Consider the following 22,206-nt stretch of genomic DNA (forward strand, 5'->3'; position numbering starts at 1 on the left):
AAATTAGTGTGTCCGGTTAATATGTAAACCCTTCGTAATTGGGGTTTCTACCTTGCAGCTACAAAGACTATAACTTCAAGTACTCTGAAATACTCTATTTTTTCTCTTACTAATGGCTTCACAGTAGTTTATCAGCTTTTGCATAAGCTTAGTTGGAGAGTGTATTAGCTGTTTCCTAAAATCCTATAACTCTTACTGAGAACAAAATACTTAAGCTAATTTTAAACAGATTTCTAGTCAAAGACTTAAATGTGTACTTTAGGGTTCATTAGAAGGAGAACGTTTAAATTATTATGGTGTATCAACATAATGGAATAAATAGCCATTAAAATGATGAAAATGTCTTCACTAACTGACCTCTAAGATATTAAGTGAAAAAAAGCGAAGTACAGAACAGTGTTTTTAATAAGGCAGGTGGAAGGAACAAAATAATTGCTTATACAGGAATAAATTTTCTCTAGAAGGACATACAAACTAATAATGGGCTGCCTACTTGTTGGCTGGGAGACAAGACCAATAGGAGGGAAACTTGACTACAAACAGTTAAACATTTTGTATTTTTAGCAATGTGAGTATATTACCTATTCAAAAATTTAAAATAAGAGCTACATAGTGATTCTCTTTCTGAAATATTTAAATTTGATGGATAATACCCATCTTAAATCATCTTTCCTTCCTTCTATTAAAATATGTTTGCCTTTTGTTTTGCTTATGTCACAGAAAGGATCCCTACTCTGAGAAAGACCAATCATTTTTAAGGAGAGGCTGGAGGTAATTAATTCAGAAAGCTAAATACTGTTCTGGGAGGAATACCTCTCCAACTAGATAGACTCTGTTCATTCACCTCCAGGCCAACTCTACTTCTCTACTTGCTCCACAGACCAAAAGTTATTACACTGTTCTTTCACCAAACTGAGCAACTCTCTTTTTAAAATTGTTTTTCTAAATAGAAAGGTAGTGCATTTTATTGATGAAAACTTGGAAAACACTAAAATATAAAGCAGAATGTTTATAAATATTACAATGCCATTACTAAGAGAACCACATTTTGGTGTATTTACTTCTAATCTTTATATGCCTGTAGAGGATATATATATGTATATTGGGCGGTACTATCTATATCGTGTGGATGTTTGGGATATTATCTATATACCGTTTTATACTCTGTATTTCTAACTTAACATAGTGTTATGAATATTTTTTTATTTCTTACCTGGCTAATTCTTGCTTATTCTTTAGATTTCAGCTGAAATACCATTTCCTCAGGAAGCCTTCCCTAGGTTAGGGTCTCCTGTTATTTGTTCTCCACAGCAGCCTACTCTTTTCCTGTAGCACTAATCACAACTGTAAAAATACTTATGTAAATCTGAGTTTAATATGTGTTTTTTTTGGTTCGGCAGCCTTATATAGACAGAGGTCTTGGTTACCACTATGTCCCAGGACCCGGTATAGTATATGTTACCCATAGCATACTGGGACTCTGAAAAAGGCAAAAATGATATCCAAGCTCTGTTGCTCTGGTGACATTGGGTGGAAGCAGCCTTTTTATTTCTAATGTAAACTTTTGAGAATGGAGGCAATGGAGTAATTCCAGTAGCTTAAATACCTTTCCTAGGCTTTGAAACATGGGGTACATTGAAATGAGGTATGTATCAGGGTAGTTACATGCAGCTGTTTGCTCTGGCTGAGAACAGCTAGAGCCTTTCTTACAGTTTGAGATGTAGGCAGTTCATTGTGGTATTAATTCAACTGTTTCTTTGCATTCGTAAGTAACTATATAAATAGTATATATTGCATATATATTGTATGTGCTATGTAGTATGTTGGGTAAAATAAGAAATGGGTATATAGTAATAGGGACCTGAAAAGCTTCTTATCCCCTCCCATATGTTATTGACTCCAGATAATTTTTTTCTCCTTTCTGGGTTTTGATACTGCTGTTTTAGAGGTTATAGAAATCTACCATTTTCTCCTGCATTTTGCTCATTCTCTCCTTCCTAGTTCATTTGGAAAGAAAATGGCATTGCAGAGCTTCATGTTTAGACTAGTATGTTTCTTACTATATTTAACCAGTTTTAAAGATTTGGGATTAAAGAAGAATATTTGAGCAGCTGTGATAAAAAGAATTAGAAGTGATTATGCCTTATTTCCATGTTTATAAAAGTCAGAAAAGAAACTTTTATTTATGTAGGAATTTGTCAAAGATCTGATTATTATTTAAAGCTTAACTAAATTATTAAACATTAATTCAGCAAACAGAGTCTGGGAAGGATTCAAAGAAAAGTAGAAACTGGCTACTGTTGAGGTCATTATAATCTAGTCTGGAGTCAGATAAATGAGTATCTTTATGAATATAGAAGTCACTTGTTGGGTTGTTAAAATACAGGTTCCTTGACTTGTAGTTTTGTTCACTATATCTGATGAGGGACGCCAGGAGGAATTTGCATGTTTAGTAAGCAGCCCAAGTGATTCTAATGAATGTAATGGACCATACTTTGAGAAACCCCAATGTAAGCAAATTAGATAATTTTGTAAGAACTTAAAAGCAGTCTTGATGAGGCACTATGGGAAAAAAAGGGGGAAACAACTAACTGCCTGGAAATGTCTGAATCTTCAAGAATGAGGAAGATAAGGTGGGGTGGGGTCGTTTTTCTTATTTTTTTTCTCCCTTCCTTCCTTCTCTCTCTTTCTCTTTCTCTCTCTCTCTCCCCTTTTTTTGGGGGTGGGGTGGGGCACAGTTAACCCTCCACTAAATCTACCAAGTCCTTACATGAGTCACATTGTTTTGTATGAGGTGATTTGTAAAATGTTTCTTCTGGTACTTCCAAACTTGTAGGCCACTAAGGCGGGTGCAGCATCTATGATTCACTACATGGTTCTGATATCAGCTCGCTTGGTGCTGCTCACTTTGTGTGGATGGGTGCTTTGTTGGACTCTCGTCAATCTCTTCCGAAGCCATTCAGTCCTCAATCTTCTTTTCCTTGGCTACCCGTGAGTACTCCAGTTTTCCCATTTTATTTGTAAGTCTTTTAAAAAATGATTTGGGTCATGCAAATGATAATGTAAAAGAGAGAAAAATGAAAATTTTCAAATATAAACCAAGAGTTCGGAAAATTAGAAAATCAGTGAGTAGGTTACCTTATAATTCATTTTCTAAACTGAGATATAATTAGACATAAGCTAGGACTGACCCAAGAAATCTGAGAGGTATAGCTCTCCTACCAATAGAGAATATGTTTTAATTTGCTCTGTTCACCAAATAAAGGTCCCTGATACTGGCTATATTGGCACAAATGGTAACTAATGTTAGGTGAATGAACTGGCTCAATCAGTCTTAACCATTTTGATCACATTACTTTGAACTTTGGGTTCCTGTAATAGATGTATGCCATATTGAAGCTCTATAAACTTATGTTTTAATTTGCTCTGTTCACCAAATAAAGGTCCCTGATACTGGCTATATTGGCACAAATGGTAACTAATGTTAGGTGAATGAACTGGCTCAATCAGTCTTAACCATTTTGATCACATTACTTTGAACTTTGGGTTCCTGTAATAGATGTATGCCATATTGAAGCTCTATAAACTTATATACTTTTTTTTTTTTTTTATCCTCATCCGAGGACATTTTTCCATTTTTCGTACAGACAGAGTGGGAGGGAGAGAGAGGAAGAGAGAGAGAGGGAAACATCGACGTGAAAGGGACACATCGAGTGGCTGCCACCCGCACGACCAACCAGGGCCGGGGACAAACTGCAACCGAGGCACATGCCCTTAGCGGGAACCGAACCCGGGTCTCTCCGGACCGCAGGTGGACGCTCTAACCACTGAGCCAAACCGGCCAGGGCTATATACTTTGTTGATCAACATTTTACTATGAAACAAAATGTCAACATGTATATCAATAACTAGAGTTTGATATTTGTTTACAGTTTTTTATATTAAAATTCATATACAATAAAATTCATAAATCTTGTGTACATTTATGAGCTTTAATAAATACCTGTGCAACTTAAACTACTATCCCAATGTATAATATCATTACTCCAGAGGTTCCTTTATTTCCCCTTCCAATCAACCTCTACCCCCTGCCTCCCAGAGGTAACCATTGTTTTGATTTTTTTCTACCATAGGTTAGTTTGCCTGTAATAGAATTTCATATTAAAAGGAATCATACAGCCCTGGCCGGTTTGGCTCAGCGGTTAGAGCGTTGGCCTGCGGTCCAGAGAGACTGGGGTTCGGTTCCCGCTAAGGGCACGTCCCTCGGTTGCAGTTTGTCCCCGGCCCTGGTTGGGTCGTGCGGGCAGCAACCACTCGATGTGTCCCTTTCACTTCGATGTTTCTCTCTCTCTCTTCCTCCCACTCTGTCTGAACAAAAAATGAAAAAATGTCCTTGGGTGAGGATAAAAAAAAAAAATTTTAAAGGAACCATACAGTATGTACACTTTTGTGTAAGATGTCTTTTACTCAGCATGTTGTTTTTCAGATTTGTCCATGTGGTTGTATGTGTCAGTAATATTTTATTGTGTGAATATACCATAGTTTATTTTCCTATGAGTCTGAAGTTCCAAACATAGGATGCCTGGGTTGTTTTCATTTGGGGGCTCTTATTAAAAATAAAACTGTTATGCACATTCTTACACGAGTCTTTTTTTTTTTTTTATCCTCACCTGAGGACATTTTTCCATTTTTTGTACAGACAGAGTGGGAGGGAGAGAGAGGAAGAGAGAGAGAGGGAAACATCGATGTGAAAGGGACACATCGTGTGGCTGCCACCCACACGACCAACCAGGGCCGGGGACAAACTGCAACCGAGGTACATGCCCTTAGCGGGAACCGAACCCGGGTCTCTCTGGACCGCAGGCGGACGCTCTAACCGCTGAGCCAAACCGGCCAGGGCTTACACGAGTCTTTTTTGTCAAGATATGTTTTCATTCTCTTGGGAGAAGTATCTAGGTGTGGCATTGTTAAACCATAAAGTAGGATTATATTGGGTTTTATAAGAAACTACCAGACCTTTTCCCGAAGAAGTTGTATCGCTTTGTCTTCCTACCAATTCTGTAAGAGTTCTGGTTGATCCACATTTTGCCAAAATTGATGTTTCCTGTTTTTTTAGTTTTTACCTTTTTGAGGAATGTATAATGGTATTTTATTATATTTATTAAACTAACAACTTTGCATAGTTTAGCTTATGCATTCTTAATTGGTTGTTAGTAGATGGCAAACATTTGTTGAGCTCTTTTTATGTACTAAATGCTGGGCTAGGAGATGCTTATAAACATCACCTAATGAAATCATCACAATAACCCAGAAGGTAGTGTATTTAGTCTGCTCTAACAGATTCAAAATATTAGTAGCTTTAAAAGGTTAGAAATGTACTCCTCTGACCTGTACAGTATGTGTGTAAGTGATCTTGGGTAGCTGTAGCAGCTCCATGGTGTCTGTACCCAGGCTCCTGCTATCTAAGTCTTTAGTAGGTCACGTGTATCTCAACTAAAAATTCTGTTGCTATGGAAGAATGGGAGAACAGTGGCTATTGGCAGACAATTAGCAATCTTTGCCACAGATACAGATGAAAGATTAAAAAACTTTACCATGGTCAGACAGTTAGTGAGAAAGTCTCAGGTCTTTTTGATTCCAGAGCCTGTGTTAACCATTACATACTCTGTATTCAGTAGTTCTCAAAGTGTAGTTCCTAGAACAGCAGCATCAACATCCCCTGGAAGTTTGCTAGAAATGGAAATTCTCAGAATCTACCCCAAATCTACTGAAACAGAAACTCTGAAAAGTAGGGCCCAGCAGTTTTTCTTTTAACATGCCCTCCAGATTGTTCTGATGCTTGTTCAAGTTTGAGAATAATTGCTTTATAACATTTATGAGTCTGAAGTTTAAGCTTGAATTTATACAGGTGGTCATATAGTAGAAAATCAAGGCATAATCAGATTATGTGGGCAAAGATGGCAAGAAGAGGCTTTGCATTGATTATACTTTGGGTAGGTCTAATTATATTGTGTAAACAATTATAAATCTATTGTTTCTATGTCTAGATTAATATTTTAGCTGCTTTAGGCCCTGGCCAGTTTGGCTCAGCGGTTAGAGTGTCGGCCTGTGGTCCAGGGAGACCTGGGTTCGGTTCCCACTGAGGACACGTACTTCGCTTGCAGTTTGTCCCTGGCCCTGGTTGGGTCATGCGGGAAGCAGCCACTCGTGTCCCTTTCACATCGATCTCGATCTCTCTCTCTCTCTTCCTCTCTCCCCCTCCCACTCTGTCTGAACAACAACAACAAAAAACGGAAAAATGTCCTCAGATGAGGATAAGAAAAAATATATATATTTTAGCTGCTTTGAGTTGAAAACAAATGTTTACTTATTGTATTTAGCAACAATAGCTGGTTGAATCAGTTAGAAGGTTAATTGCATCTGATTTGAAAGGCTAGTTATGGATATACCAAGGAGTGTTTTGTTCAAATTTAAGAGGATTACCATCATTAAAATGGCTAGCAAGCTTTTTCATTTCTATTTATATACATGTGTGTGTGTGTGTGTGTGTGTGTGTGTGTATGTATGAAGCTTATTCTTGAAAGCTCTCCATACCCCTGTAAAACAATTAAATAAACTTGTAATTTGAACAAATTTTAGATTGAAGTATATTTAGAATGTGGCCTTCTTTACTTTTTTTTTTTTTTAATTTGTATTGATTTTTTTAGAGAGAGAGGATGGGAGAGATAGAAACATCGATGTGAGAGAGCAACATCCATTGGCTGCCTCCTGCACGAGATCAAGTCTGAAACCTGGGGATCAAGTCTGAAACCCAGGCATATGCCCTGACAGAGAATCAGACCGGAACCACTCAATCCACATAGTCACACCAGCTGGACACCTTCTTTACTTTTTAAAAGTTATGTATAACTTTTATCTAATACCAATTTTAAAATTAAATATGAGAAATTAAAAATACTAGACAGTGGCAATACCTACATCTTCATTGTTAGTCATAGGTTAAAAAAAGAAAGGGACACTTTTCTGCCTCTTAAAAAAATACTATTCTCAAATTACTTCTCAGTTTAGGATAATTAATCCAAAAACTAACAGTTGTAGCTCATACATTTATCTTGAGTCTGTCCACTGTTCTTTTTATTTATTTATTTTTTATTTTTGTTACAGATGTTTCTCCTTTCTCCCCCATTGATGCCGTCCCCGCCCTATCCCCAGCTTTGTTGTCCATGTCCATTGCTTATGCATGCATGCATATAAGTTCTGTGGTTTATCTCTCCCCCACTACTCCCTCTTCTGGGGATTGTCAGTGTGTACCCCACTTCCACATCTCTGGGACTACCCTGTTCTTCTAACTGTTATGTTCATTATATTCCACAAATGAGTAGGATCATATGATACTTGTCTTTCTCTGCTTGGCTTGTTTTGCTTAGGGTAATACTTTCCAGGTCCCTCCATGTCGTCTCAAAGGATAAGAGATCTTTCTTTCTTACAGCTGCATAGTACTCCATTGTGTATATGTATCACTACTTTTTTATCCATTCGTTTACTGATGGACATTTGGGCTGTTTCCAGATCTTAGCTATTGTAAATAGTGCTGCTATGAACATGGGGGTATATATATTCTTTCTGATGGTGTTTCAGGCTTCTTAGGGTATATTCCTAGAAGTGGGATCACTGGGTCAAATGACAATTCAATTTTTAATTTTTTGAGGTAACACCATATTGTTTTCCATAGTGGCTGCAGCAGTCTGCATTCCCATCAGCAGTGTACTAGAGTCCCCTTTTTTCCACACCTTCACCAACACTTGTTATTTGTCCACTGTTCTTCATAATCTCTGTTATTACATTCTAAACCTGTATCTAGTGTTCTGGTAATCCATTCTGGCCCTCCTCTGTTCCAAGAGATAGAAACATCGATGTGAGAGAGAAACATGGATCAGCTGCCTCGCTCCTGCATGTCCCCCACCGGGGATCATGCCTACAACCTGGGCATGTGCCCTGACCGGGAATTGAACCAGGATTTCTAAGTTCATGGGACGACGCTCAATCCACTGAGCCACACCAGCTGGGCTCCATTCCATTTTTCAATGCAGCTAGAATGATTTTCAAAATGGAAGTTGAATCATTTTATTAACCCTCTTTAAAATCCTTTAATAAATCATTTCTTTTAGCTTACAGAGTGTTCCATGGTCTAAGCCTTTGAGGCTAAATTTCTAGTTTCTCTCATTCTATCCTGTTATCAATTGTCTCTCGCCACATGATGCTGTAACAAACCACAAAACCATGGTAGCATACTACAGTGTGTTTTTACTGTGTATGTGTTGGGGTCAGCTGGAAGCCAGGAGGCTTTCCTGATCTTAGCTGGATTCATTCACATGTGTAGGTTGACTGGCTGTCGGTTTAAGTAATTAGGATAAGTCAGCTCTGTTCTACATGTCTTTCAGGCTCTGGCAGACTACCTTGGACATGGTCCCATTGAAGTGACAGTGGCAAGAGAGCAAGCCTCAGTGTGCAAGCTCATTTCAGCCTTCTGGTTACAGCATGTCTGTCAACGTCCCTTTGGCCAAAATAAGTCTCACTGCTGAGCCAAGTTATAGGGATAGGGCAGGGTAACCTCACCCATAGAATGAGGCCTATGCAGTTTCATGACAATGGGGGAGACTACAAGGAAGGGTAAAGAAATGGGACCATCATTGCAATCTACCCCACACCCCAGCCTAATATCCCTACCCTACACAGGCAGCTTGCTTTGCAGCACTGTTGAATTTACAGCCTTCTCTGGCCTTCCCAGTTTTGCATGTTTGTGAATTCTGCCTGATACTTCTGCATTTACCCCTCTCCCCTACTACCTAAGGGCACATTCATAGTGGATCCCAGAGTTGCTGCTAACCGTTCTCTTAATAAGAAGCTCATCCTTTCTCCCTCCATAGAAAACTGTGAATAAGTAACATTTGTTAATTTTTTTAATCCTCATTTGAGGATATATTTTTATTGATTTTAGAGAGAGAGGAAGGGGGTGGGGGGAGAGAAACACCGATTAAGAGAGAACTATCAATCAGTTGCCTCTCATATGCACCCTGACTTGGGGGTCGAACCCAAAACCTAGATATGTGCCCTGACTGGGAATCGAGCCCACAACTCTTTTTGGTGTACAGGACAATGTTCTAACTGTATAAGCCACCCGACTAGGGCGACATTTGTTACTTTTTCTTTTTTCTTTATCCTCACCCGAGGACATTTTCTCATTTTTTTTGTTCAGGTAGAGTGGGAGGGAGAGAGAGGAACAGAGAGAGATAGAGAAATATCGATGTGAAAGGAACACATCGAGTGGCTGCCACCGCACGACCGACCAGGGCCGGGGACAAACTGCAACCGAGGTACGCGCCCTTAGTGGGAACCGAACCCGGGTCTCTCAGGACCGCAGGTCGACGCTCTAACCGCTGAGCCAAACCGGCCAGGGCAACTTTTTTAAAAATAAAATGTATAACTAAAGGAGATATATTTTTATTTATTTTTCCTATCTGAATTTTTTGTCAGAAAAATGACTTTTTTTTTTTTTTTTTACAATACCTTCGTTACAATGTGGAAGTTACTTTTTTTTTTTTTTTTATCCTCACCCGAGGACATTTTTCCATTTTTTGTACAGATAGAGTGGGAGGGAGAGAGAGGAAGAGAGAGAGAGGAGAAACATCAATGTGAAAGGGACACATCGAGTGGCTGCCACCCGCACGACCAACCAGGGCCGGGGACAAACTGCAACCGAGGTACATGCCCTTAGCGGACACCGAACCCGGGTCTCTCCGGACCGCAGGCCAACGCTCTAACCGCTGAGCCAAACTGGCCAGGGCGCAATGTGGAAGTTACTTAATAAGGACTTAGGAAAGTATTTAAATTTTTTTTTAAGGAACCTAATGTTGGAGTAACTATAAGAAGTTATGAAAAGTATCAAATATATTCAGTCCTTTAACCAAGTAATTCTACTTGTAGAAATTTCTTTATTATGCTTTTGGAATTTTTTTCATTAGTCTATCAAATATTTATCGAGTGCCTAGTATGTTTCAGCCATTACTCTAGGCATCAAGGATACAGCAGTGAAGTAAGCAGACTAAAATTTCTGGTTCATGGAGTTTACATTGTAGTGAAGGAAAGATAGACCAAGGGGAATAAAAAAAAAACCCAAAATAAAATAACCTAATGAGCATGTAAAATATATGGAGTGGTAAGTTAAGTGGAGAAAAATAACCCGGCAAGGGAACTAGGAGTGCCTGTGCGTGGGGGTGGGTGACGCAGCGGAGAGGCGGGGACTCCTGACTAAGGAGGAGAACTTGACGTGAAGGCCAAGCCATTCGAGAATGACCAGGTAATACACAAAGATCTGTGTAGGAAAGTGCTTATCCCATTGATATTTATGGTAGTGAAACATAAGAAACAGCCTGAGTTTCCAAAAAGATAGAAATGGGTAAATTATGGTACATCTACATGAAAATGCTATTATATCTTTAAAAATTGTTACAGAAAAATATTTAATGACAGAAAATGCTCAATACATTCAAAGTTAAAACAGCAGGATACATACAGAACAGTTTATACTGTATGAGGCTAAACAGAAAAAGTATAAAGTCTGTGCAACTAATTATAAAAATTATTTTTGGTGATTTATATTTTGTCATTGTAATTTTCTGTATTTTTCTTTTTTTCTTCAATGAATATATATTGCCTTTGTGGGAAGAAATTAAAGAGCTTCCCAAATAATGAATTTGCCACCAGCAAAATCCCCATTTATATTATGTTCGCTTTGGTGAACCATGACTGTTTTACTAACATAGTTATAATAAGATCTATCTCAGGTGGCATCTGTGGTCTCATTTTCATGTTCATCTTTTTCTATAGGTTTGGTGTTTATGTTCCTCTCTGCTGTTTCCACCAAGATAGTAGAGCTCATCTTCTTCTCACAGACTATAACTACGTGGTTCAGCACCAGGCGGTAGAGGAAAGTGCCTCAACTGTGGGCGGTTTGGCCAAATCCAAAGACTTCCTCTCCTTGTTGCTGGAGTCTCTCAAAGAACAGTTTAATAATGCCACACCCATCCCCACCCACAGCTGCCCTTTATCTCCAGACCTCATTCGCAATGAAGTAGAATGTCTGAAAGCAGATTTCAACCACAGAATCAAGGAAGTCCTCTTCAACTCCCTCTTCAGCGCCTACTATGTTGCGTTTCTCCCCCTGTGCTTTGTGAAAGTAAGTGGTCTTGCTTTTATGTGCTTCCTGGATTTGTGTGTGGATGACATAAACTGGGTATTTCTTATTTAATCCCCCTTTTCTCTGTCTCCCCCTTGGCAGCCTGGATGGTGGAGTTCGGCTGCATCTGAAGTGCACTAATACCGCTCCTGGTTGGCGGATAGGTATTTCCATATATGTGATGCACCCGTGGTAGCCCCCTCTTTTTTTCTTTTCCCTTCTTTTTTTTTTTTTTCAGTTTCCTGGGAGAATAAAACTTGTACTTAAAATAAAATAAAATCAGTATGTAGTAGCTTAAAAGAGGACCAAGGTTTCAGTGAAATTTAGCCTACCATGATTGATTTTAATGTGGTTATCAGGAGTTTCCTTGATTTTAATCTAACCTTTATCTAAACTTCAATTTACTTCAGTAGAAAAGAAAAATGGTCTGGATGTCACTGGGCCCAAAATCTTTTGGGGCATTTTAATGCCCTTGGTTCATACATTGAGAAGCACATCTGCAGCTGGAGTGGTCCTTCCCCGAGAGCCCTCACTTCTTCTAGAAAGAAAGCACTTACAATAGAATTGCCTCTCCCTCCCAGCCCCAACTTGTACAGTCAGAAAGTCAGGCTGAAGGATTTGGAGGAGCCTGCTCTTGAACTTTCTGCACGGACAGCAGGACAACCAGTGCATGTGTGACTCAGTGTGGCATTTGTCTGCAGGGCATATGTACACACATCCATCTCTGCCTTCTTGTTCACCAGTACATGGATCATCTCTCTCTCCTCTGATCTCTTCCAGAGTACCCAGTACTATGACATGCGCTGGTCGTGCGAGCACCTCATTATGGTATGGATCAATGCTTTTGTCATGCTTACCACGCAACTGCTGCCATCCAAATACTGTGATTTGCTACATAAATCAGCTGCTCATCTGGGCAAGTGGCAGAAGCTTGAACATGGGTCCTACAGCAATGCTCCACAGCACATGTGAGTAGGCCAGAGGGTAAAACCATGTGACACCTTTCTACATGCTGCTGATCATGTTTATTTGCTTTGTCTGTCATTCTAGTTCTTGGCTTTGAGCATTTAATTTTTAGTTTTTGTCTTTGTGGATGCTTGTCATCACTCTAAATTGAACACAGGTGACATTAACTCATTTCCACCACCATCCCCAGTCCCTCCTTAAATGCCTCCTACCTTTCAACTGCCCAGTCCCTCTAGAGTGTCTGATTTATTTCCCAAGCTAAATCTTGGAGTTTTCTTTCAGTCTTAACCCTTTGCCCAAATTCAGTCATGATATATTTTTAATTCTCTTTAGAAGACTGTAAGATTTATTTTTCTCATCTTCATTGCCACAACTAAATAGTTGCTAGCTAATCATCTCACACTTAGGCAGCTGGGATTTTCTTCTCTCATCTTTTCTTTCTAATAAATACTAATTTGTTCCAGTAATTTTCCTGCATTTTAAATTATTTTTATTTCTAACCTTACTAATGAATAATTTCCCTGCTCTTCTGGTATTTAAATGAAAGATGCCCCTGATTCATTTCCCACTGAGCGTTCCTCTCACTGTGTTCCCGTAGCAGTCATTGCTCTGCATGGTTCCTGTGGTCCAAAGGCTACCTTTAGAACCCTTTGTTCTCTCCCTGCTGAGCCTTCACCATGCCTTCTCTCAGATCTGGACCATCTTCATCTTCCTCCCTTTTATAATTTGAACATTTCATAGATATCATCACCTAGAAATTCTTCCCTAACTAAGTGGGACAGATTGAGGTGACCTTCCCTTCCCCTCTCCCCCTCAGAGTCCTCCCTTCAATTATCTGCCTTGATGTCTGATACAGATTAGCACAGGCCTTCAAACCCAGGAACTGAAAGAGATTGGGCCAGGCTGAAAGAAACCCGACTGTGGGCAAAGGACAAATTTCAATAAAAATTGAAAATACAATCCACAGTACTAGTACTGTACATCTTCAGGCTCTGATGGCACCTGGCCATGAGGTGTATCATCACTTTAATGCTGGTAAGTGTGAGCAAGGCTGATGTAACATTTTCTGGACTGGGAAAGCTCCAGGGTGCTAGAATTTTTAACATATCTAAAATGCTGTCCCAGTTCTTCTCTTAGGAAACTAACTTTCCAAAATCAGGAAGGGATGAATTAACTTAGATTAAAAAAAAAAAAGCTTAACCTGAAAATTCCCATCCCCACCCCAACTTCACTACATGGTGCTGGAAAGAATGAAATTTCCTCCATAACTTCTTTCTCCTAGAGAACCTTGTATAAAAATAAACCAAGAAAGCTGTAAAAAGAAAAATCTGTGTTCGTACCTTGTGTGTCTCTGTGTTCTGTATAGCTTCTTGCATTTATGAAGTGTTTGGAGTATGTGATAAACTGATTTTCTTTGTAGCTTTTTGGGTTGTAATTCTGCAGTAAATGTCATGCCAACTTGACAACCTGTTACTTCTCCACTCTTATAGCCATCCACTTTCTCTTTGTGTTTGTTCGCTCTAGCATTTCCACCAGTAGACTTGCTCACTTGGGATTAAGATGACAGTCCACTTGCTTACACTTGATTTTCTGGCTCATAGATGCCTTACTTACACATTTATTTTTTGCTCGTTCTCCTAAACCATTTAGTCCTTTGCCACTGAATTAGCTATATCACTTTGCAACCTCTCTCTACTATATAGCAATGCAGTTATAATAACAAATCCTTTTTAACTTCTTCTAGTTTCACCATGGAAAAACTGTATTTTCAGAATTCAGGCAGATGAAGCTTTGAATACTTAATCCCTTCCACAGAGATATAGCTGGCCTTGCCAGACTCTATCTTATATGTCATTGCCATATGCTAACATTGCATTTCTTTCTCCCGTAGTTGGTCAGAAAACACAATATGGCCTCAAGGGGTGCTGGTGCGACACAGCAGATGCTTATATAGAGCCATGGGGCCTTACAACGTGGCAGTGCCTTCAGATGTATCCCATGCCCGCTTTTATGCAAGTACCTCTTACTTCTTTTCAAACATAAGCTTAGGGGTAAGTGTTAGGAGGCCTTTATGTGTAGGCACCTAGCACACTGTGTAGCACATACTAGGAAAATAGTACATGGTAATTGTTGCTTCTATAATAATGGCCCCTGTCCTTTGGAAGTGTCTTCTGAAAGGCATTTTGAAGGCTACATACCATTATCCCAGCTTCAGTAGCTTGGCTGGTTTCTCTAGTTAAATTAGAATTTGTTGAGTCTAATAGTATTACTTGATATGAGTAGACAGTTATTTAAGACTTTCCCTTTTCATCTTATAATTTTTATATGTAATAGTTTGGTTTAATGGTATCTTTATTATATAGTATCTGCGTATCCTTAAGCATTATTTAATAATGTAGTGGGATGGGATTTTTTTTTTGTATTTGTTATACCTGTCATCTCCTTAAAATACCTTGACTTCCCCTTTGAGAATCAGACAAATGCCATGATCTGCAGCCTAACTTCTACCTTTTCCTGGATTAAAAGGAAAAAAAGCTTTTAGCCCAGTTGGTGTGGCTCAGTGGTTGAGTGTTGACCCATGCACCAAGAGGTTGCTGGTTCGATTCCTGATCAGGGCACATGCCAAGGCTGTGGGCCAAATCCCCAGTGTGGGCATGCAGGAGGTGGCCAGTCGATGTTCTCTCTCACTGATGTTTTTGTCTCTCCCTCTCCCCTCCTCTCTCTCTAAAATAATAAAATAAAATAGATTAAAAAGAAAAAATTTTTAATTTTTAAGTTAAAAAGGAAAAAGCAGTAGACACCCACTAATCCCAGCTTCTTTTCCATTTGAATTTTCACCTTGTGTTATGTTCTATTTGATCTTTCTGTTTTCCAGAAATTCTGGCTCTAGGGGGCAGAAGTATTTACTTACAAGAGAAAGGTCAGATCAGTGAGAGTTGGGGGAAGAAGGTATATGCAGGGACCATTCTTTTTTTTTTTTTTTTATCCTCACCTGAGGACATTTTTCCATTTTTTGCACAGACAGAGTGGGAGGGAGAGAGAGGAAGAGAGAGAGAGGGAAACATCGATGTGAAAGGGACACATCAAGTGGCTGCCATCCGCACGACTAACCAGGGCCGGGGACAAACTGCAACCGAGGTACATGCCCTTAGCGGGAACCGAACCCGGGTCTCTCCGGACCGCAGGCAGACGCTCTAACCGCTGAGCCAAACTGGCCAGGGCGGGACCATTCTTAATAAAAGTGCCTATAGTGCAGTGCATTGCCTTTGAATGGACATCATATTCTAAAAAATAATTGGAGATCTTTTTTTTGAGAAAAAGAGTGGGAAAGAATACTCGCATTCTTTTCTCCCTTCCTGCCATATTCCTTATGAGGGTACATGGCCTTTCTAGTTCTGCAGGTGTTTGCTACTAAGGACCTTTCAATTAAATACTGTGAGCTTGCATCAGGGCAGAATGCTTGGAAATGCCATGAAGGGCAGGGCTGGGTGGGGCTTGGGAGGAACATGGAGAAGATGAAAGACCCTTGAATGAGGAAACTACAAGCATCTCCTTCTATATTCCGTGGGATTGCCTTATGATGGAAGCATGGACTTGAGTCACAACTACATAAGCATTTGGTTTCTATAGAGAATATTTAATTCAACCACCTGAATTCCAGAGGCCATTAATTACTTCTGTTGACCTTTGCTGTCCCCTTGAAACCTACAATAACCAGATATATTTTTAGAATTTTCTGATTGAAAAATAAATATTTTCCTTGCTAGCACTGGACAGCTGAAGAATCAGGTGGAATCCAGAGAAGTATTAGTTTTTAACTTATTACTTGTTGTGCATGACTAAGCAGGTAAATAAATCAGTGCTTCTCAAAGTGGTCCTTGGACCACTTGCATATAACTTCCCTGGCTCACTCTTTACAGATAGCCCTGGCTGGTTTGGCACAGTGGTTAGAGCGTCAGCCTGCAGCCCGAGGGGTCAAGGGTTCATTTCCCAGTTTAGGGCACATACTGGGTTGCAGGTTTGATCCCCAGTCCTCGTCAGAGTACATGTGTGGGAGGGACCAATTGATGTGTCTCTCCCACATCAATGTTTCTCTCTCTTTCCCTCTCTCCCTTCCATTCTATCTAGAAATCAATGGGAAAATATCCTTGGGTGAGGACTTAAAAAAAAAAACAAACTGACAGGGGGCCCCAGCCCCAGACTTCTGAATCAGAATCTCGGAAGGATCCCAGGAATTTGCAGCATTTACATGTTTGGAAATGATTCTTAGGCACATTGAAGTTTGAGGACACTCATTTAAAATGTGCGTGTGGAAAAATAAAAATAAATAAAATGTGCCTGTGACTTATAGCTATTAGAATTTAAAGCTTGTACTCACCTTTTTTACCCATTCAGTTTATAGCTTACTACCACATTTAATTATAATTGTTATAATTGCCACAGAATCTGAAATTGATGGAATCCTTTTAAAATATTCTGAGTCAGTTTTAGACATGATATTACTGGATAGCATGTAAACAACCCAGGCTGGACATTTTTTTTCCTTCTGAAGAAGGACCCTGAGAAACTGGCTGCCTTTCAGAGCTGTCATGATCATTTGGCTTTATTCTCAGATTTGAGTCTTGAGGTCTAAATCAGTCCTTTTAGATGTGATATACTACTGTCACCAGCCTATGACCTCTATCTATTCTCAATACATTTTTATTAGTAAACCAGGATTTAGTTTCTTAGAGTGAAGAATTTGGTTAGAGTGAAAACACTGAGCTCTGTTTTTAGCCAAACTCTTATTTATGACTAATTTTTCCTTCCTTCCTCATTGTCCTTTGTTTCTGCATTCTACTTCTCAGTATCCAGAAAAACAAAACAGAACACTAGAAATAAGTGGTGTAAAGGATCTGAGTCAGTGACCGTGGTGGGTAAAAAAAGTCTTAAAGAAAAATTAGTAAATTATTGTATTGATATTTCAGCTTGTCTTAGACCAGCCCACAAACTCACATTTAATTATAAATGATTACATCTTAAATTGTTATATAAGTACCTATATAATATCCTCAATTTTTGCTTCTTGCAAAGTCTAAAATTTCCCATTTGGTCCTGTCTTAGATAAATATACTTTTGGTTATCTCAAATAAAATATAATCCCAAAATATAATCTAAGAAAAATCTTTAGAGGCAGAGTTCTTTTGAGTATAATTCCTTTTCATGTCTCAGGGGCATTGAAATAAAATTTATTTCATTACTGAGCAAAAAGGAAAAAGTTTGGGTCTACAAGAAATAACCTGGCCCTGGCCGGTTTGGCTCAGCGGTTAGAGCATCGGCCTGCGGTCCAGAGAGACCCAGGTTCGGTTCCCGCTAAGGGCGCGTACCTCGTTTGCAGTTTGTCCCCGGCCCTGGTTGGTCGTGCGGGTGGCAGCCACTCGATGTGTCCCTTTCACATCGATTTTCTCTCCCTCTCTTCTCCTCTCTCCCCCTCCCACTATGTCTGAACAAAAAATGGAAAAATGTCTTTGGGCGAGGATAAAAAAAAAAAAAAGAAATAACCTGGTTGATACTCAGATCTATTTGTTATTACATATAGGAACCTGTAAATATGAGATTATTTTAGGAAAACAGTGAGAATAACTAAAGTCTTTACTTCTCTATGTAATAACACTTTGCTTCTTAATTTCCTTACAGTTCCTATTTCATCGTCCATTACGGCTGTTAAATCTGCTTATCCTCATTGAGGGCAGTGTCGTCTTCTACCAGCTCTATTCCCTACTGCGGTCGGAAAAGTGGAACCACACGCTCTCCATGGCTCTCATCCTCTTCTGCAACTACTATGTTTTATTTAAGCTTCTCCGGGACAGAATAGTATTAGGCAGGGCATACTCCTATCCACTCAACAGTTACGAACTCAAGGCAAACTAAGCTGCCTCTCAACAATGAGGGAGAACTCAGATAAAGATATTTTCATACGTTCTATTTTTTTCTTGCAATTTTTATAAATATTTAAGATATTTTATATTTTGTATACTATTATGTTTTGAAGGTGGGAAGGGTAAGGGATATTAAATGTATCCATAAACAAGGTGATGTGATCTTTCATGTGTTAGTATATTTGAATAATATACGTATGAGAGGTGTGCCTCTCCAGTAAAGAGATTGATTTGTTTGCATGGCTCCAGAATAACTCATTCATTTATGAACACATCTCCTGTATCACTTGACATAGTACCTATGGTGTGTTCACTTTTCTTTCCATCCTCCTAATTATGTTTAGTCCTCAATTGGCCTTCTTGCTGCAGAAAGGAGATCAGGGATTTGCCTGCCAACACCCATTCTCTTTCTTCAACTGGCTAATAGAACTGGAATACACGGGGGAAAGATTGGGTCGTCCATAGTCCGAGTGGGATTCTCTTTGTTGCCTCTGGGAGGAAGCATTTCTGAAATAGAAACTCAGAATCTCTTCTGCCCTATGCCATTTAAATATACTTTGGAATAAGCTGCTATCCTGAAACTCAGGATATTAGTCATTTTTTCTGCTCTTTTATTTCTTTTGCCTCTAAAGATTATCTTTTAATGTTTAGCTGTTTGAAATAATACTTTTTAAGGCAGAATGTCTGCAGAATGCCCACACTCATGAAGGAGAGGTGTGTGGCCGGGAGAAGATGAGTGCACCTGCGTGTGGGCGGGAGTGACGGGGAGGATGGGCGAGTCCTCTGCTAAACAGGCATGGACACAGGTTAGCAGCAGCCCACCCATGGTGGCATATTTGGAGTTAAGAGTGGAAGTAAGTTATAAGAAATTACCTCTGTGCCCTTCAATAATTGGATCTGTGCCCAGAATGTGTGTTTTTAATTTCACACTCCAGAACCTTCATGTTTGTGAGCATAAATCCTTTTCAGTTCACATTCGTGAGAGGGGGTATACTTAGTCAGCTGATGGCACTAGTCGTCTGCACTTGCGAGGCCTTGTCTGGAGAGCCTGAGTGTATTCTCAGTATTTCTGTGCTTGGTTGGCCTTTTTATACTGAGAAGCTGGTGAAACAATGACTTACGAAGTTTAAAGACCAATCATGTAATTCATAAACTGGCTCTGAAGACAATTCTTGCAAAAGAATTCCCAACAGGTTTTTAGCAAAGGCAGCACTGTGAGGAGTATGTGTATGCAGCTACTCAAGGTGACTGTTATTTATCTTTAGAGGGGAAAGTGTCAAAAATTTTATTAACATTTAGTTTAAAAGCTTTATACCCGTGGAACACCAAGATATAGGACTGTTGCTTCTTAAAGAAGTTACCCTTTAGGGTTTGGTCCTTGGTTTAGAAGTTGTGGAGCTTTGGCATTCTATGTTAAATGCTTTAAGAATTCATTATCTTGCCCTGGCCGGTTTGGCTCAGCGGTTAGAGCGTCGGCCTGTGGTCCTGAGAGACCTGGGTTTGGTTCCCGCTAGGGGCACGTACCTCGGTTGCAGTTTGTCCCTGGCCCTGGTCGGTTGTGTGGGTGGCAGCCACTTGATGTGTTCCTTTTACATCGATGTTTCTCTCTCTCTCTCTTCCTCCCATTCTACCTGAACAAAAAATGGAAAAATGTCCTCGGGTGAGGATAAAACAAACAAACAAAAAATTCATTATCTTGGTCCAGGATGGTAATATTGTGCCATTTTCTTCTTCTTCAGAAAAGTGGTTGGTTCTCAGTAATGCTCAGAGCAGTCAGGGAAGCCTGGTGGTTCTCATGAAATTGGTGACTGCTATGTTTAACAATTTTTCCTTTAAATATTTTGATACATATACTTTTTAAAAAAGTTAAACTGTTTGGTATTCAGTCTGAGTCTATTCAGCCATTCAAAAAGTCTGTGTTGGCCACAGACACTATATTAGGCATTGGGGAGTTCAGCAGTGGAGAACTGCAAAACTCTCCACTCATAGTTTGCAATATGGGGATGGGGTGTAAACTGCGCCATAAGTAAATGTATAACGTTTCCTGGTAGTAGTAGTAAGTGTGGAAAAGAGAAGATAGATTAGGGCACGGGAATAGAAAGTGCAAGGAATGGCGTTGCCAGCAGGCATCTTTGAGGAGATGAGTTTTGAGCCAAGACCAAATGAAGCAAGGCTGGGCCATGTAAATAGCTTTGGAGGGAATTCCAGCTACAGGGACAGCAAGGGCAGTGCCCTGAGGTAGGAACAATTTTGGTATATGGGGAAAATAGGTAACCAGTGTATTGGTTTTTTGTAAAGTGGTTCAACCTAAATATGGTGGTTCTTGGCGGGGCGGGGCGGGGGGGGGGCTGCCATCTGCCATCTATCATCTTTCCTTAGGATCTTCAAGGTACGCTGCTTTTGATGAGCAATCATTTTGATTAGATTACTTGACAGCTAAAAGCAAAATGGGTGGCCTGGGCACAAAGATGTCTCATCAAAATGGCCCCATGTTGGTTCTTTCATTGAAAAGTAGCCCAGCCCTGGCCAGGTGGCTCGGTCAGTTGGAGCATCGTCCCATACACCAAGAAGTTTCAGGTTTGATTCTTGGTCAGGGCTATTCCCAGTCAGGGTACATATGGAAGGCAACAAATTATTCTCACATCAATGTTTCTTTCTGTCTCTGTCTCTCTCCCCTCCTTCCCCTCTCTCTGGAGCATGTCTCAGCGAGGATTTAAGAAAACGAAAGAAAAGCCCAGATAACTGATTAATTGACTTGTCTTACAAGCTGACGTGACTCCCCCTTCTAGTTGACCTGTGTTGGCCATATCCTAAAGGAGTAGCACAAGAGAACCAGATGCCAGGTTGGCTAAACAAATGAGAATATAAAAAAAAAGAAATAAGAATTTGGGCTGATGGAATAGCAAAGTGCTCCTCTCTCCTTCCAGATATGACAGCATCAGGGAGGTAAAACCCTTCAGTTCATCCTGCTCCTACTCCTTTCAGCTATCCTTTGTAGGTGCCACGTTCGGGGCAGGGGAGAAAATTACTAGTTACCCGTGTATCCTATTACAGGTCATGGGAAAGGAGGGACACCGTCTTTGCTTAGTGATAGTAGGAGATGCATAGCCATTAAAGAAGGGCCGTTTTTGTAATTGTTTATATGTTGAGAAGTTAAATGGTGTGTGGGGGAAAAAAAATAGCAAACCATCAGTTATGTGAACTTGTGAAATCGGAAAAGGAAGGAAGATGCTTGACCAGTTATCTGGGGGGCTTAGGGTGGGTATAAATGTGTCTGAGTAGAGGAGGGTAGTTCACAGGCATAAGAATGGTGGAGATGTTCCTCAACGTTCTGTTCACTCTGGTTCCATGTAGTATTCCCTAAGCTTCTTTCCCTGTGTCCCTATCAATCACCACCACCCCATCCCCCATTTCTGTTTACTAAGTAATTATGTTCCAGACTCTGGGTGCCAGAGATAGTGATGTTCAGAGTTCATTGACTAATAGGCAGGGAAGTCAATTATAACACAGGTGTTCAGGTAAGGAAGTATATACAAGATACAGAGGTGAGGCGGAACAGGGAGTGAGCAACTGCTTAGAAGGCTTGTTTGTAGCAGTAACAAGGTGCGTTTTGGAGGAGGACTAGATGTTTGCCACATGCTGAGGAAGGTGGGGTTCATGCAGTGGGAACAGGATATATAAAAAGTTGAGGCATGGATTTGCACTAGGTTTTTATTTTAATCCTCACCCAAGGATATTTTTTTCCATTTATCTTCAGATAGAGTGTGAGGGAGAAAGAGAGAGAAACATCGATGTGAGAGAGACACATTGACTGGTTGCTTCCCGCAAGACCCCAACCACTGCTGAGGACTGAACCACAACCCAGGTATGTGCCCTTGACTGGGATCGAACCCGCGACTCTGGTCTGCGAGCTGATGCTCTAACCTCTAAGCCAAATCAGCCAGGGCTGCACTAGGTTTTTAAATCACTAGTTCAGTAATGCAGGAGAGCTAGGCAAGCAATAGTTATGGAGGGACTTGAATTCCACATGAAGGGGTTTGAATTCATAGGGTGATCCTTGGATACTACAACAGACCTTGAGGGTAA

General features: G+C 40.0%; 1 protein-coding gene across 2 annotated transcripts in view; it reads left to right on the forward strand.

Moving 5' to 3' along the window:
• The window catches only part of TMEM39A (transmembrane protein 39A), a 35,729-nt gene extending 17,373 nt beyond the window's left edge, over nt 1-18,356 (forward strand). Inside the window, exons 5-9 of one of the 2 annotated variants that reach the window (XM_036243722.1) lie at nt 2,837-2,991; nt 10,888-11,236; nt 12,017-12,204; nt 14,094-14,214; nt 17,879-18,356. In XM_036243722.1, coding sequence (XP_036099615.1) covers nt 2,837-2,991; nt 10,888-11,236; nt 12,017-12,204; nt 14,094-14,214; nt 17,879-18,112 — 1,047 coding nt within the window. In that variant the 3' untranslated portion in view covers nt 18,113-18,356. The remainder of the gene's footprint in view (nt 1-2,836; nt 2,992-10,887; nt 11,237-12,016; nt 12,205-14,093; nt 14,215-17,878) is intronic. The other variant, XM_036243723.1, reaches the window with a different exon arrangement.
• Nucleotides 18,357-22,206: the final 3,850 nt, after the last annotated feature.

Source organism: Molossus molossus, unplaced genomic scaffold, assembly GCF_014108415.1.
Source record: "Molossus molossus isolate mMolMol1 unplaced genomic scaffold, mMolMol1.p scaffold_m16_p_5, whole genome shotgun sequence".
Lineage (NCBI taxonomy): Eukaryota > Metazoa > Chordata > Mammalia > Chiroptera > Molossidae > Molossus > Molossus molossus.